At 41.0% G+C, this 14,398-nt stretch overlaps 1 protein-coding gene across 4 annotated transcripts in view; it reads left to right on the top strand.

Moving 5' to 3' along the window:
• Positions 1-2,883: 2,883 nt before the first annotated feature.
• kcnd3 (potassium voltage-gated channel, Shal-related subfamily, member 3) overlaps positions 2,884-14,398 on the top strand; it is a 114,839-nt gene continuing 103,324 nt past the window's right edge. For 2 of the 4 annotated variants that reach the window (XM_086278305.1, XM_086278301.1), the window contains exons 1-3: positions 2,884-3,122; positions 3,268-3,358; positions 4,210-5,389. In XM_086278305.1, the coding sequence (XP_086134431.1) occupies positions 4,287-5,389 (1,103 nt within the window). In that variant the 5' untranslated portion in view covers positions 2,884-3,122; positions 3,268-3,358; positions 4,210-4,286. Of the gene's footprint in view, positions 3,138-3,267; positions 3,359-4,159; positions 5,390-14,398 lie in introns of all 4 variants that reach the window. The other 2 variants (XM_086278304.1, XM_086278303.1) reach the window with 2 other exon arrangements.

Raw genomic sequence — 14,398 nt, 5'->3', positions numbered from 1 at the left:
ATATGCTCAGCAAAGCATTAACTAATGTAGGTACACATGCAATGACACACTGACTCTGAACATAAATAAACATAACATCGTTTTAGCATCAGTTTATGTGCTACAGCCTATTTACGTGGCTGACATGGTTTCTGAAATTATTAAAACGTCAAAATAGATTCTGACTCATATACGTCAGTCAGAATAACAACAAACCCAGAAGAGAAATCACTGCTATCTGCTTGAAGGAATAAGGTGCACAGAATATCCACTAACCAATGCAGTTTTGGTTCTCACTATTGTTTGCTGTCAACAGCAGGGGATACAGTGAGTTGTCCTGAGAAATAATCTTTGGTATATCCTGCACCTACTTGTTTTCAGGGCAGAGCTTTTCCACTGGAGCCCCTTTGTTTGTCTTTTCTTTCATGAGTAAAGTTACATGTAGAGATGATTGCCAGAGTCTGTAGACACCCAGACCCACAGAAAAGAATGCAAACAGAAAAGGGCCGAGGTATACGTCACAGTAGCTCAAAGCTTGTAGGTTTAAAATTGTAGCCAAATATTTACCTATGTCCTTTTATTTTTTAGGTTTATGATTAATTTTATAAACATTGCCATCTTTGCTGACTTCAAAATATCTGCATTAGTGCTGTGAAGTATTTTATTCAGGTATGTTACTAGATGTGTGTGGGATCCATTTGGGGTCTAGAGTAAAGGTCCCCTTGGGTCCACTTGGGTCTTGAGACCACAGAACAATAACTTTACAGCTTTATCGTATTCAAAAAGAAGAATAGGACAGGAGAAGGAATGTGCTGATGTTAAGGAATGTTATCTAACACTTCTGGATTAGTTCATATACGATAGAAATACAATACTGTGCAACAGTCTCAAGCTGCCCCTTAGTTATGCTGCAATAGACGTAGGCTGCCGGGGATTCCCATGATGCATTGAGTTTTTCCTTTCCAGTCACCTTCCTCACTCACTATGTATTAACAGACCTCTCTGCATTGAATCGCGTCTGTTATTAACCTCTGTCTCTCTTCCACAGCATGTCTTTATCCTGTCTTCCTTCTCTCACCCCAACCAATCACAGCAGATGGCCCCGCCCCTCCTTGAGCCTGGTTCTGCTGGAGGTTTCTTCCTGTTAAAAGGGAGTTTTTCCTTCCCACTGTCGCCAAAGTGCTTGCTCATAGGGGGTCATATGATTGCTGGCTTTTTCTCTGTATCCATTATTGTAGGATCTACTGTGCAATATAAAGCGCCTTGAGGCGACTGTTGTTGTTATTTGACGCTATATAAATAAAATTGAATTGAATTTCTTTTTATTTTTCTTATTGGTTTGGAGGTCTTGCAAAGTTTTAACACTGGCTGTTTTGTCACTCATTTTCAGTCCAGTCCTTGTACCTGAACACTTACAGAACAATAGTTTTCTTGTTTGTTAAGCCTCTTAACACTTGACTATGAATCGTCCTGGGACAAAAAGGCACCATGCTTTTAACCAGTGTTGTGTCTACACATAACAAACAAATTTTTAATTGTGTCTTTAAGGTCTTTGGAAACAGAAGTTTACTAGAAACTCAGATTTTTCTCCATTTCTTAAGCTCAATCTATGAAACATTCAAAAGACAGCAAAGTTTAATAGACATAAAATAGTATTCCTGCACCAACAAACGGTTTTGCTGATTTTTAAAAAAAAATATATATATATAAAAATAAATGAACTGGACAATTAGAGATCAAAATAAATACTTTTTTTGTTTTTAATGATCTACAGCAGATTGTAGACAGTATCTGAAAGTCAAGTCTTGAAGAAATAGGAAAGAAAATCCAGCAAAGAGCTGACACAGGACACGAGACATGCATCTAGACCTTCAGTTGATCCATCGACTGTTCGCTGAAACCTCATCAGAAATGATCTCAGTGCAAGGGTAGCTGTCACAAAGCCATTCTTTAGGAAGGGGAAAATGTGCAGAAGCTGAGGTATACAAAATTACACAATAACTTGACTGAAAATCAGTGGCAACAGGTCTTACAGAGTGATGGATTCAAATTTTAAAATTCAATATGTACGGAAGAGGTCAGGAGAGAGGTACAACAGTGAGTGGCTAAAGTAATCTGTCAAACACAGCGGAGGGTCTGTCATATTGTAGGGCTCCTTTTCAGCCAGCGATGTCGGGAATCTTGTCAGAACTGATGGATTATGAACACTGAAAGCCCCATCAGACTTTGATCCGCCATACAATGCCAACTGCAAAGTATCTGATTGGCAGTTGCTCCATTTTCAGCATGACAATGCAGCAAAAGCATGCCTGGATGGAAAACTCTAAAATGAAAAACTATCATTCATGGATTGGCCTCGCCAGAACCTGTGAGTTCAATATTACTGAAGCAGGACGGGATCACCTTGACAGAGAACAAAACCAAAGGCAGCCAACATCCAAAAAGGAGCTCTGAATGTCCCTCAAAAAAGAGAAAAACACGAAGAACAGTGTTGAAGAATAAACACGATCAAACTCGTTTTTCTCACTTGCAAAATGTGAAGAAATGAAGGGTGACTCAAGACTTTTGCACAGTACTATATGTGACGTAATAAGGCAACTATTTACCAGCTGGTTTTCCACTTAAACGGTGACATCGTATCGATGTTTCCAGCTTGTTTGTGCGAAGAATAGTAATAGTCCTCTGGTGCTTTAATTAAAGACAAAGTTGATCCATTGCGCTCTTTTCTGGCCTCCTGTGGATTCTTATATGCCTCTGCTGGGATGAATCCTGTGGATAACTCAGCTGATAGCACTTGCCTTTAGTGCTGTGTGTGGGGAATAACATTGGTTCAGCAGAGCACACGCACACTGTACAATAAGAACAGCATTCGTGTAAGGAGAAGAAAGCGGTCTGACGTTTATATATTTATTTTCTGCGCATGGTTCTAAATCCTGATCCAGCTTCCCTTAAATGCAGTTTTGGTTCACAATCCGCCCTGCGCAGAGAGAGAGAGAGGGAGAGCGAGAGAAAGAGCGCTCCTCCTCCTCCTTCGTTCCTCTTCCCAATACTCATCCCGAAAGCCAAGGTAATACGGTCCTCACGGCGGAGTCCTCTCATCATTTCTCCCCTCGCATAATGGAAACTGAATGAAAGCAGCTGTGGTACGTCCGTCACCGGTACTTTTCCGCTTCCCCCATCAGCTGTAGTGTGTGTCTCCTGTGGTTCTCCTCTTCGCAGAATAACTTCTTTCCTGGTATTTTTCTTTTCTTCTTCTTATTTATTTATTTATTTATTTATTTTTTCCAGACACGCTCTGAGAAATAACCAAAACCTACGACTTGCCATTAAACTGCCCTGGAAGAAGGTCGTGTTTGTGTGGATGGAGAATTTTGAGTCGGTGAGTTCTACATTAATCAACCACTACATTCAGCACGAAGCTGCGAATACAAGCCTGCGATGTTTGCTCTCTTTCTTTCTCTCTCTTTCTTTTTTTTAGTTCTCGGGCAGTTCGGGAAATCATTCCGCTTTAACATATTGCGTCTTCGGTTAGCCATGAAGACTGATTGGTTCATCAGCGCTATTGATACGGTGGTGAATTTGATCTGAGCGATCATGAAGTAGTTTGACTCATCTTGAGTAAAATAAAGATTTTTTTCTACTTGAAACTCAACAGGTCTCGACTATCCTGGATCACTTTTAAGGCGACCAAACCCACGCTTAAAAAAATGGAGCAGTTTAGGCTGTTTTGCGATGTTATTTTTTGCCTGTTTTTAGTTTGTAACCTGTAAGATGCAGTAAACTGTCAACAGAAGGCTGCTGCTTAACCAGTACCTCTACAGAGGGTGAGGAATTTAGCCTTGAGAAAGACCATGCTTATTGCAGTCAGTGATCACATTAAAGCTCAGTATATGAAATAGAAATACATTTTGTACAAATGTATAAATGAGTGCGATGTTTAATTTAATTTTCATTTTATCAAGATATCTTTTGTTTCCTCTGCTTGCCTGCCTTGTTACAATTAGTTGTGCTGTTTATTTTGTATACATTGTTTTGTTATGTTCACATCTTTTTATTTCACTAGCTCACCATTTGTCCTTTTCCCCTACATTCTTAAGATTCAAGTGTCTCATATTTTCTTCCTTTTTTCTGTTTTCTGATCTACTGATCTCACTCTCCTTGCCTGTGAGGATTAAAACAGCACCCATGTGCTACCTATCCTCATACACTCCCTCCCTTTCTTCTCTTTAGCTGGTAAATGAGCTGAAGTCAAGCTGGTTGTGAAGGTGCTCGACTTCTTCCCCCCTACGCCCCAAGCCGGACACAGCATGGCGGCGGGAGTAGCGGCATGGCTTCCCTTTGCCCGGGCAGCAGCCATAGGCTGGATGCCTGTGGCCAATTTGCCCATGCCAGTAGCACCTGCTGAAAAGAACAAGAGGCAGGATGAGCTCATCATTCTTAATGTGAGTGGACGCCGTTTCCAGACCTGGAGGAACACTCTGGACCGCTATCCAGACACACTGCTGGGCAGCTCAGAGAAGGAATTCTTCTACAACGAGGAGACCAAAGAATACTTCTTTGACCGGGACCCCGACGTGTTCCGTAGTGTGCTCAACTTCTACCGTACAGGCAAGCTCCATTATCCACGGTACGAGTGCATATCTTCCTATGATGAGGAGCTGGCTTTCTTTGGCATTGTCCCAGAGATCATCGGTGACTGCTGCTACGAAGAGTACAAGGACAGGAAGAGGGAGAATGCAGAGCGTTTGATGGATGACCAGGAGGACAACAAGGATGCCAAGCTGCCCAATATGACCTTCAGGGAGACTATGTGGCGGGCTTTTGAAAACCCTCACACTTCAACCATGGCCCTTGTCTTCTATTATGTCACTGGTTTCTTCATTGCTGTCTCTGTCATTACCAATGTGGTAGAGACGGTGCCCTGTGGCTCAGCGCCCAACCAGAAGGAAGTGCCATGTGGCGAGCGCTACACCGTGGCCTTTTTCTGCATGGACACGGCCTGTGTTATGATCTTCACCGTGGAGTACCTGATGCGCTTGTTTGCTGCACCCAGCCGCTACCGCTTCATGAGATCCGTCATGAGCATCATCGATGTGGTGGCCATCTTACCATACTACATTGGCCTGGTGATGACTGACAACGAGGACGTGAGCGGTGCTTTCGTGACACTCCGTGTTTTCCGCGTGTTCCGTATCTTCAAGTTCTCCCGTCACTCGCAGGGCCTTCGCATCCTGGGCTACACACTGAAGAGCTGTGCCTCGGAGCTGGGCTTCCTCCTCTTCTCCCTCACTATGGCCATAATTATCTTTGCTACCGTCATGTTCTACGCAGAGAAGGGTTCAAGCTCCAGCAAATTCACCAGCATCCCAGCCTCCTTCTGGTACACCATCGTTACTATGACAACACTCGGGTAAGAGCAGAACAGACACCTCTTTTATCTGGTTGTGAGAGCTGTGTGTGTGTGTGCGTGTGTGTGTGTGTGTGTGTGTAAGGGCACACTCGTAAATGCAAGTACCCGTGAATTTGCAAGTTTGTCTTCGTGTCTATTTGCACCCGTGTCAGTAAATGTTTGATTATCATTTGACTTGAAATGTCTGCTTGACTTTGTGGCCCAGAAATCTATAACTGCTTTCAAAGTCTGAGTCACCCTTTCCAAGATATCCTTTGCAAACTTTATGCACGATGATAAGAAACTACAGAGAAAGGACACTTTTCAGTAGACTTGTCCACTGTACTTTTACTGATGGTATTCTTCTGGGGAAAGAGCAGCCATCAAGATGTTCTCTCTCCATTATGGCTGTGCCATTGCTTGCCTTTTATACGTCACTGATAAGAGGGAGAGAGAGAAAGAGCAAGAAATGCAGAGAGATGGGGAAAGTTGAAAGCAGCAAGACAAAGTATTAGATGGGAAATATGGCAAACCATTACCGACCTCTCCAACTTGCCCTGTGGTTAGCATCAATGCACTTTCAGAATTAAATGAAACAATGAGAGCCTTCCTTCTCCGCTCTTTGTAAGTTACTAGATGTAGGTCTCGAAGTGCTTTGTGGTTCAAAGACTCTGATGTAAAACATCCGAATGCTTTCTCGTTCTAAGAGTCAAACTAGTGTTTAGGTAACAGGCAGAGATAATTGTTGGTATTAACAAATAATTTTAAAAGCCATGCACGTTTCCAGTGTTGGCTGAATGGCTAATTAACCTGCAGTACAGAGTTGTTGTTACTGTATACACTCAATCATGAATTAGTTTTGATTGATCGAGGTGAACATGCAGTGCACTAGGATGTATTTGTTGGTTTTTGTCACCGTGTATTTCCACCAGTCATTTTAATGGCAGTTAGAGGAACTACACATATATCGTTAATTTTACAGAGCACAAACGCACAGAGGCACACACACAGAGTAATGTGATGCAGCACTATTAGGCCTAATGGTAATGTGTTTTATGAGTGTCCCCTGTTGTGGATGTGTGAGTCAGACTGAGAGGCTGACAAATTGCAGCATCCTGCTAAATGTCAGAGTCATGGAGGCCATAAATGGCTCTGAGCTCATTGCTATAACACACTTGGCACCCTGTCATTGTGCCTTGCCATTCACAATCGGCCCAGAAGATCTGCTGTTGAGCAGATATTTGATTCTGAATCGGATATTTGGTCTACAGACAGACTGCATTCTAGAAAATAGAATTACATTTTATCATTATAATTTTATTTCCTGACAAACTGTAGGACGTTGTTTGCTGTCACAACCTCTACCCTCGTGCAGTGAGTGCCTGTAGCTTTCTACTTAATGCCAAAGTGTTCTCCTGTACAGCCACTCCCACACATACTCCCATACACTGCAGCCCCAAAAGCTAGTGTCCAAGCCCCCTAATACGCAGTACGTGCAATGTCCAGTTGAGCCTGTGTGCAGGTAACCGTATGAAAAATTCACAGCGAGCAAGTGGGCATCAAGTCTCTTGCTTCCTACCCAACACTCTGTTGTGTGCTACATGTGCGAAGAGGCAACTTTGGACAACAACAAGCCCTGAATGTCCTGACGCAGTTTTGGAGTTCAAATGTGAAAACAACTTGGAAGTTATGTGTGTGTCTGTGTCTGTGTGTTTAGACTGGGGGTAGATATTGAGCTTGGCCTCATCAATAAAACAGGGGCCAGAAGTGGGTGTCAGAGTGACTAATGATGTGGCCCACTGCATCTGCTGACTAATGTAAACCTGCCTGACATTCTAGTCTCTGCTCACAGTTCACGTCATAAAAACACAGTCACAGACACAGATGTACACTAACCTTACACACAAAGGGAAAGATTTGTCTTTATCTATTTGACCATTTCTAAATGTATGCAAGCATGTTTTATGACAGAGTTTACTTTTTTCAGAGCTTAATACAGATAGATAGATCTACTCCACTTACTTCCACTTACTTGCATTGGAATCTATCGAAAAGTATCAACTGTCCGCTGTACAGCAATTTATACTCATCTAACTTAATAAGATGAGCACCAGTTACCACAGACACTACTTTCCTTGACTTCTTGGCTTCCTGTCTCGGAGCCTCGGGGCTGAGAGTTGTGCTGTTGAGTGTTTCCTTGTACATTTGTCAGATTGTGCTATGACACACTGCAACAAGGGTGCCCTCCCTGTGTCACTAAGTATATGCTCCCTTTGACCGCTGTGGCTTTTTGATTGTTTTGTTTATCTGACAATAATCCGGCCTCAATCAGAATCCATAATCCCGCTTCAGCGATGTGCAATGAAATACCAGGTGAATAGTGTTCTGCTATTTTTGCTTGTGCATCTTTCTTCTTAGACAATGCAATTTCTTCAATAACAACCACATGCCAGAGGTGAAGAGAAATAGAGACCAAGCTGTGAAGAGTGGGCCAAAATTAGAAATGGAGAAAATACACAAGCATGCATCTATTTTTTGTAGTTAACTGTTTTAACTGTATCAAAAGCAGACTGCAGAGAAGAAACTTGCAGGGGGCATACTTTTGTATGAACTACTTTTAGTACAAGCAAAGAACATATGATTTTCAACTGTAGACCTAAAAGGCCTCCTGTTCCTTTTGACCGACTGGACAAAAAGCGGTTTAACAACTCAAGTGAGTTAGCAAGCCACCAACTGCCATAGAGCTCTCATATCACTTTATAGCAGGGCTAAAAGGCTTAGCTCAAATCCTGCAAATGAGGCAGACAAGGATGCAAGCAAGCAGGCACACAGTGCTGAGGCTTTAGTTAAATCAGGGACATTTAGGCAATAGGACCTGTGAGGGATTTTGTTCTCTGGGTTGTTAATCAAATTGATTTTGACCTTAGGGTGGTTATAAAATTGAGCATTTGTCATATTTGGTTGAACCTGTATTATAAACTGGAGGAGGCTGAGAGTGCGTTGGTGTGTGTTTGTGAGGGAAACGCTGCAAACCTCAGCTCATCATCACTCATCCATCCACACCAACAGAAACCGTAGTGTCCTGGATAAGAATAAAGAAAGAAAACTGAACTTCATAATCTCAGTGTAATTTCTGACAGGACAGACAGGACCTGAGACTGATGTTTATTCTTGTGACTAAGTGCTTTAAAGGCTGGTACGGCTTGAATTTTAATCACAGTAAATTATGTATCGCAGTCGAACCTCTAATAAACGAATAATACAGACGAAGCTCACATGATTTCAAGCTAATGAAATCATTTGAATAAAGTGAAAAACTCATCAACTACTTAATAAAAGATTTTTTTGTCTATGATTATGTTCTTTTATTTTAAATTAATATTTTAACCAATGAAAAAGAATGTATGAAAATCTGATAGTGAAGATGCTCGCTGATGTGTTGAGTCTTCTGAGCTTAACACAAACGTCTCACTCAGCCTTTAAACGTCTAGAGTAAAAACTGGCTTCCATGTTTCTTTCAAATTACAGCACATGAACATAAGTGAAGTGAAAAATATTACTTCTTTGCAATGGCACCTGTCAAAAGGTGTGAAGTGCAGTATTACACAGCATTTGAACAGCTAGTTGTTGACGTTGATATGATGGAAGCAGTCACAATGCATAGTGATAGGATTGGGTGTGATCACCACCAAAACAAAACTTTACCAAAGTGGTCCAGTGAAGGACTCATACACTGGTGATGAGGTGATGAACACCTATTCCTCACAGGTGTATGTAGAGACCCGATAAGTGCAAAAGTGCTTGTTGCTGCATATTAATGACCAGCACTGCAGCAGCAATGACTGCTTTTTGGTACAGTAGGTAAAACAAAGGAGTGAGAAGGTAAGCAGGGCACGCACCCATGCAGTCTCTGTGTAGATTTCCTGTAATGAAATATCAAACAAATATCAGGTATACATTTAAATATTCATACACCAAATGTAACAATAAACCAAACAAGACATCAGCACATACATGTGGCGTACGCAGCCAACAGTTTCAGCTAATTTTCTTCACCCAAAACATTTTATTACAGACTGTAGATTGTGATGTGATAAGTAGAGCACAATGCCATCAGTGAACATAGTCTTTGATTAAAGATGTTACTTTCTGTCTATATTCTTGAGGTTTTATGTGATCTCTAGGTTTTGCACAACTGTAAAAAGACTGGAACAAGATTTTGATATAGTACCGTTTATCAACTGCTTATCAAAAATGATGGTATAATCACGCCTCCTTACTTACATGGTGGATGTCGCCCCTACTAAGATCATGTACATGTCTACATTCAAATGTTTACACTGTAACTGATGTGTTTTTTCCCCTTGAATGAAGACTTATGTTCAGCATAGTTTGTTCTGTAACTGAGTACACCTTTATAAAGTAATTATGTGCTGCCACGTTTAGTTTTACATCTACGCTGCTGAATTGTGGACTTATTGTAAAGGTAGAAAAATCAGAAGCAATTTTCCAGGGCTGTGGTTTCCAAGTAGGTTACACAGCAATAACGTGCAGAAGTTTCATGTTTCTGCTCATTGTAGTGATATAACTTACAACCGTCTCAATTATCAGCAGAGAGACGGTGTCCACAGTGGAGTACCAAAGCACAGAAAAAGAGACCACAAATGAAAATGATGAGTTTCACCCTGCGGGATCTTCATAATCACTAACTATAATGTCAAGCAACATTCCTCCTGTATAAATATTCAAATAGCTCAGGTTGAGTCATGAAAAAAAAATCAATTACTTGCTTTTACCGTACAAACAGCAACAGTAATGGGGGGGGGGGGGAAGGACCCCCCGGGATTAAATGCAGCATCTGCTGCTTAATACATAACAGTACCATGTGTAATGGGTAACATTTATGGGGGTGTTTCACCCCAGAGACGGAGCTCTTTTGGTGTGACAACATCAGTTTTTGAATGATGCCCAAAGTCTAAACCAAGTCAAGTTCCAACAAATAGGATATATATTTAATCAATAGTATGAGTCAAGAAACCATTAGTTTATAAAAGGAGTCACAGAATTTTAATATAGGATTATTCTTTAATTATAAAAACTGTTAATAATTATTTTATTCAACAGCATTATCTTATTTACAAAAAGGGGCTTGAACTGTTAGAGGATGTATATATTGCTCTTTAAAACATATTTTACATGTTTTGCCTCTGTTAAGAGGACTGTTGTGCAAAACAACAGTCTATAGCCATTCTGTGAACTTGAGCCAAATGCTATAGTGTGGTGACATGCAATAACCCAAAGAATGTTTAAATAATACTCTGTTAATGAGGCTATACATTTTATAAAGTGTAGGTCACTATTGTTATTTCGATTCATCCTCTAGAGGCCTTGAATGTGCAAATGTATTCTTAATACATTAAAATATAGAATAATAGAGCCCAGCTGTCAAACATACATTGATATTGCCATGCACACTAGCAAAATTGCAAGCTTGCCATCTATCTGAAGTTGCAACAGGAGCAAAAAATGTACTTTTTTGTTGGGAACAGTTGATCCAAAAACCTCAATAGAGCTCTAAAGGTCATCATAAACTTCATATAGGAATAAATAAGAACAGAGTAAACTGTTCAAAAAGAGCAATACACTGGTTAGTGGTGTGTGGGTACCTGCTGCTTGTATTGTGTGTCTGAGGTCACATAGGTCAATGCTATCCTGGAGTCTTAAAAAAGTGGAAGTGATTCCTCTCAGCCTGCCTGGATTCCTGCTCAGATTCTCCTTTCTTTTTGGCATCAATTTCACCCTCTTTTCATACAGAGGTCTGGATGGTTGCCCATTTTTTGAAAAGTGATATTGAGCACCAAGCCTTTCTAGCTTTTTCAGAAATCCATTTACCTGGCCACCTGTCAGCTAGGGGGCGGTGAATGTTGTGGCCAATGTGACTGTGAAGGGTAATTTACAGGGAGGGTCTTTCAGCAAGGTATTTTATGCATGTACTCTAGTTTGCTGCCGTCTTTTCATCCTTGGCATGCTGTGCATGAAAATGCTTCGCTGTCATAGGACGCTGTGTCCTGACTAACTTAATCTCGACTAACTGGGCAAAAGTGATTGGAGTGATGCTCGTGGTGTCGAAGCAGGAAAACCGTACGTCACACGTGTGAACATTTAATTATAGGAACGGTCTCTCTCCCTCCTTTCCTGTCTCTCTCTCACTGTCTGTCACAGCTGATTGCCTTCAGCAATGGTCCTTCCAAACCTACAACACTTGTGCCCACTCCAATTCAATTACCAGCAGGCTCTCCATGAGGAGCCTGAAAATGAGTTGGTGATTATCAGTTTCCAGGGTGTTTAGCAGCATCCTGGACAGCTGATGGCTGCTTCCCACACCAAGCTCTGAGACTCTTCTTATCACTTCCTGAAACATTAAGACTTCTCTTTGTGATGAGCGAGGGACTGCCTGATACATACAAACTGTCGGGTAGATTGTTTGCCTGTTTCTAACCCCGGCAGTAACACAGCTTTTGGTGACTCCTATGACTTTGGTCCAGACTAAAATAACTGTTGGATGGATTGCCATTCATAGTTTATGGTCCCTAGGCAATGAACTGAAGTCACTTTATTATCCTTCAACTTTTCATCTCATTAAATATCTTCCTGAGATCTCACATTTCATCAGGCTCAGTTGTAATAGCGGTTAGCATACTAACATCTTAATTCTAGCTGTAGAAATTATGGGAAAAATAACACTTAAAGACCTTTTAATTCATCCAAATTATACTTTGACACATGTGACCCACTGAAAAATCATTCCTAATGCGTGTTTTGATAGCAATCGCCTCCCCCAGCAGGATACTCCATCCTGCTACAGCAAAGTAGATAAATTTATTTTTTTTTTTAAATAAGCTCCAAAGTGACTTCAACAATGCAACAAAGAGCCCAAGGTGTTTATCCTGCTTCCTGACCTCCCATATCCCAATTCAATTAAGCATCCACGGGATGTGCCAGACTAAATCCCTGCCACACGACAACCCAAAGGACCTGAAGGATCTGCCATCCGTCTGCCCCAAAGGTCATGTGTGCTGAGTAATCAATAAAATCAGATCTTCCTCACATAGGTCCCAGCTGGCTTAGTGGCACGAGTGGGACCTGACAAATAAAAGGAAAATGGTATTGATGTGGTGGATAGATGTAAACACGCTCTTCTCCTTGGTTTCACTGCACTGCATTAAACAGATTTAAGAAGACAATCACTTGGCTAAGCATTGCTTCTGTTGTTTTATTGGCCCTGTTGGCTGTGAGCAAACACTGAATGTAAACAATTATGGATTAGACTGTATTGTGTCTGTTGGTCAGGCGTACTTATTACTGAGTGGATAATAAGTGCTTAAATGATTGTGAGTGATAGTTCTCCATATATGTAGCCAAGTTATAGAAATAAATCACTTCTCATTTCCCTGTAGAGATAATGATAAACCAGGTGTGAATACCTCTGAATAATCCTCCCAGGCTTTTGAACAGGTAGACATCATTGTTCCAGTTTTTTCCTGGGTTTTTGTGCTCTCACTCTTGCACTGGCGTATATGAATTTGCTCTCATTCACACACTCCCATTTCTATGTCTTTCTGGGTTTACTGTAATTCATAAACTGTGTTCTGTGCTGATTATCCAGGGTGACAAACGCAATTGTTCTGCTACACTAAATCTGTGGGGATTAATGCTCGTCTCTGGAGCCATTCCCTCTGGTTTCCTGTATGTGTGTCTCTGTGTGGGTTGTCTTCTTCTCTCTACTTACTTCATTCGTTGCCATTTAATTTGGTGAGTTCATTTATTTAAAAAAAATAAATAAAAAGGTAGCACTCAGTTAACAATTGTATTTGACCTCTGCTGCGTGCTGCTGTTCTTATGTCAGTACATGGATGCAGGATGTGTCCTTCACAAAGCTATGAAACAACTTTTTTCCCCCATCCAGATGTCTTTGGGGGATTACACATGCTAAGGGATTAATCCTGCCGTGTGCCATATGACAGCACCAAGCACTGAGAGGAGCACAAAAGTCAAGTCATGGACTAACACCACTAATAGATTTCAGTAAGCCTTTTTTTGCCTTCAGAGGTTGACTAGTGGCTATATTAATTCAATTCCCAAACCCCTCTTGTAAGTAACCCATCCTCTACCTCTCGCTCTGTGAGGAGCAAGGCCATGGTCTACTGGCACTCAATAAGAAGTCTCCTCAAAGGATTTTGACTAGCCTCGTTTCACAGGAGACAATGTGCATTATGTTTTAATCTTATTAGCATTGAATTAACACCGCATCAATGACCTGCTCAAAACAGAGTGCAGTTAAGTCCATCCAGCTTTCAGCTGTTATGCAAAACAGATTTAGAAGCACTTCTGAAGGAAAGAGAATCATCAAAGGTATTCGTTACCTCTGGACAACCTACCATGTTGAATGCATCATAAGGAAGCCGCTTTAGCTTTTAAGGGGAGATGGTCCGTAACCTTGGTATCGCACACAAGAACAATATACTTCAATCTTTCACATGAGGGACAATTGAACATGTGCGGTGTGTGCAAATTGATTTTGTTTCTGTGCAGAGGCTCGGTGGATAGGACATAACCTCTTTGTCCAGATGAAGTGTGCTGTGCAGAAGTGGTTCATTCTGGAAATGGGACATAGGAGAGGCCATCTGAGTATGAGGAAAAGTAATCTGCATGTACACCATGCGTATTTGTTAAAAGTTACATGATGTCATAGCATAAAATCAATCCACTGATGAATCATTGAGAATCTAATCTGCAGAAGTGTCCATTTAGAAACTCGAAACGTAATTTATTTTGTTTTGTATAAATCTGGGTATCTTTTTGAAATAATTTTGTAACATAAATCATTTTAGCAAAGATGTTATTTATCTTTATCTGTAAATTTAATTTTACAGGCGAATACTAAAAAGCTCAGTTTCATACTTAATCTTAAATCTTATCAGGCTTTATTGTTCGGCTGTATTACTGCTTCCCCTTCTCTTTGCCTCTTCA

The sequence above is a fragment of the Aulonocara sp. 'chitande type north' Nkhata Bay genome, linkage group LG20, assembly GCF_057382095.1.
Source record: "Aulonocara sp. 'chitande type north' Nkhata Bay isolate Kocher_YH1m ecotype deep benthic linkage group LG20, A_spYH_male_GT1.1, whole genome shotgun sequence".
NCBI classification, from domain to species: Eukaryota; Metazoa; Chordata; class Actinopteri; order Cichliformes; family Cichlidae; genus Aulonocara; species Aulonocara sp. 'chitande type north' Nkhata Bay.
The sequence above is the reverse complement of the archived record's forward strand: the minus strand, read 5'-3'. Positions and strand labels throughout refer to the sequence as shown.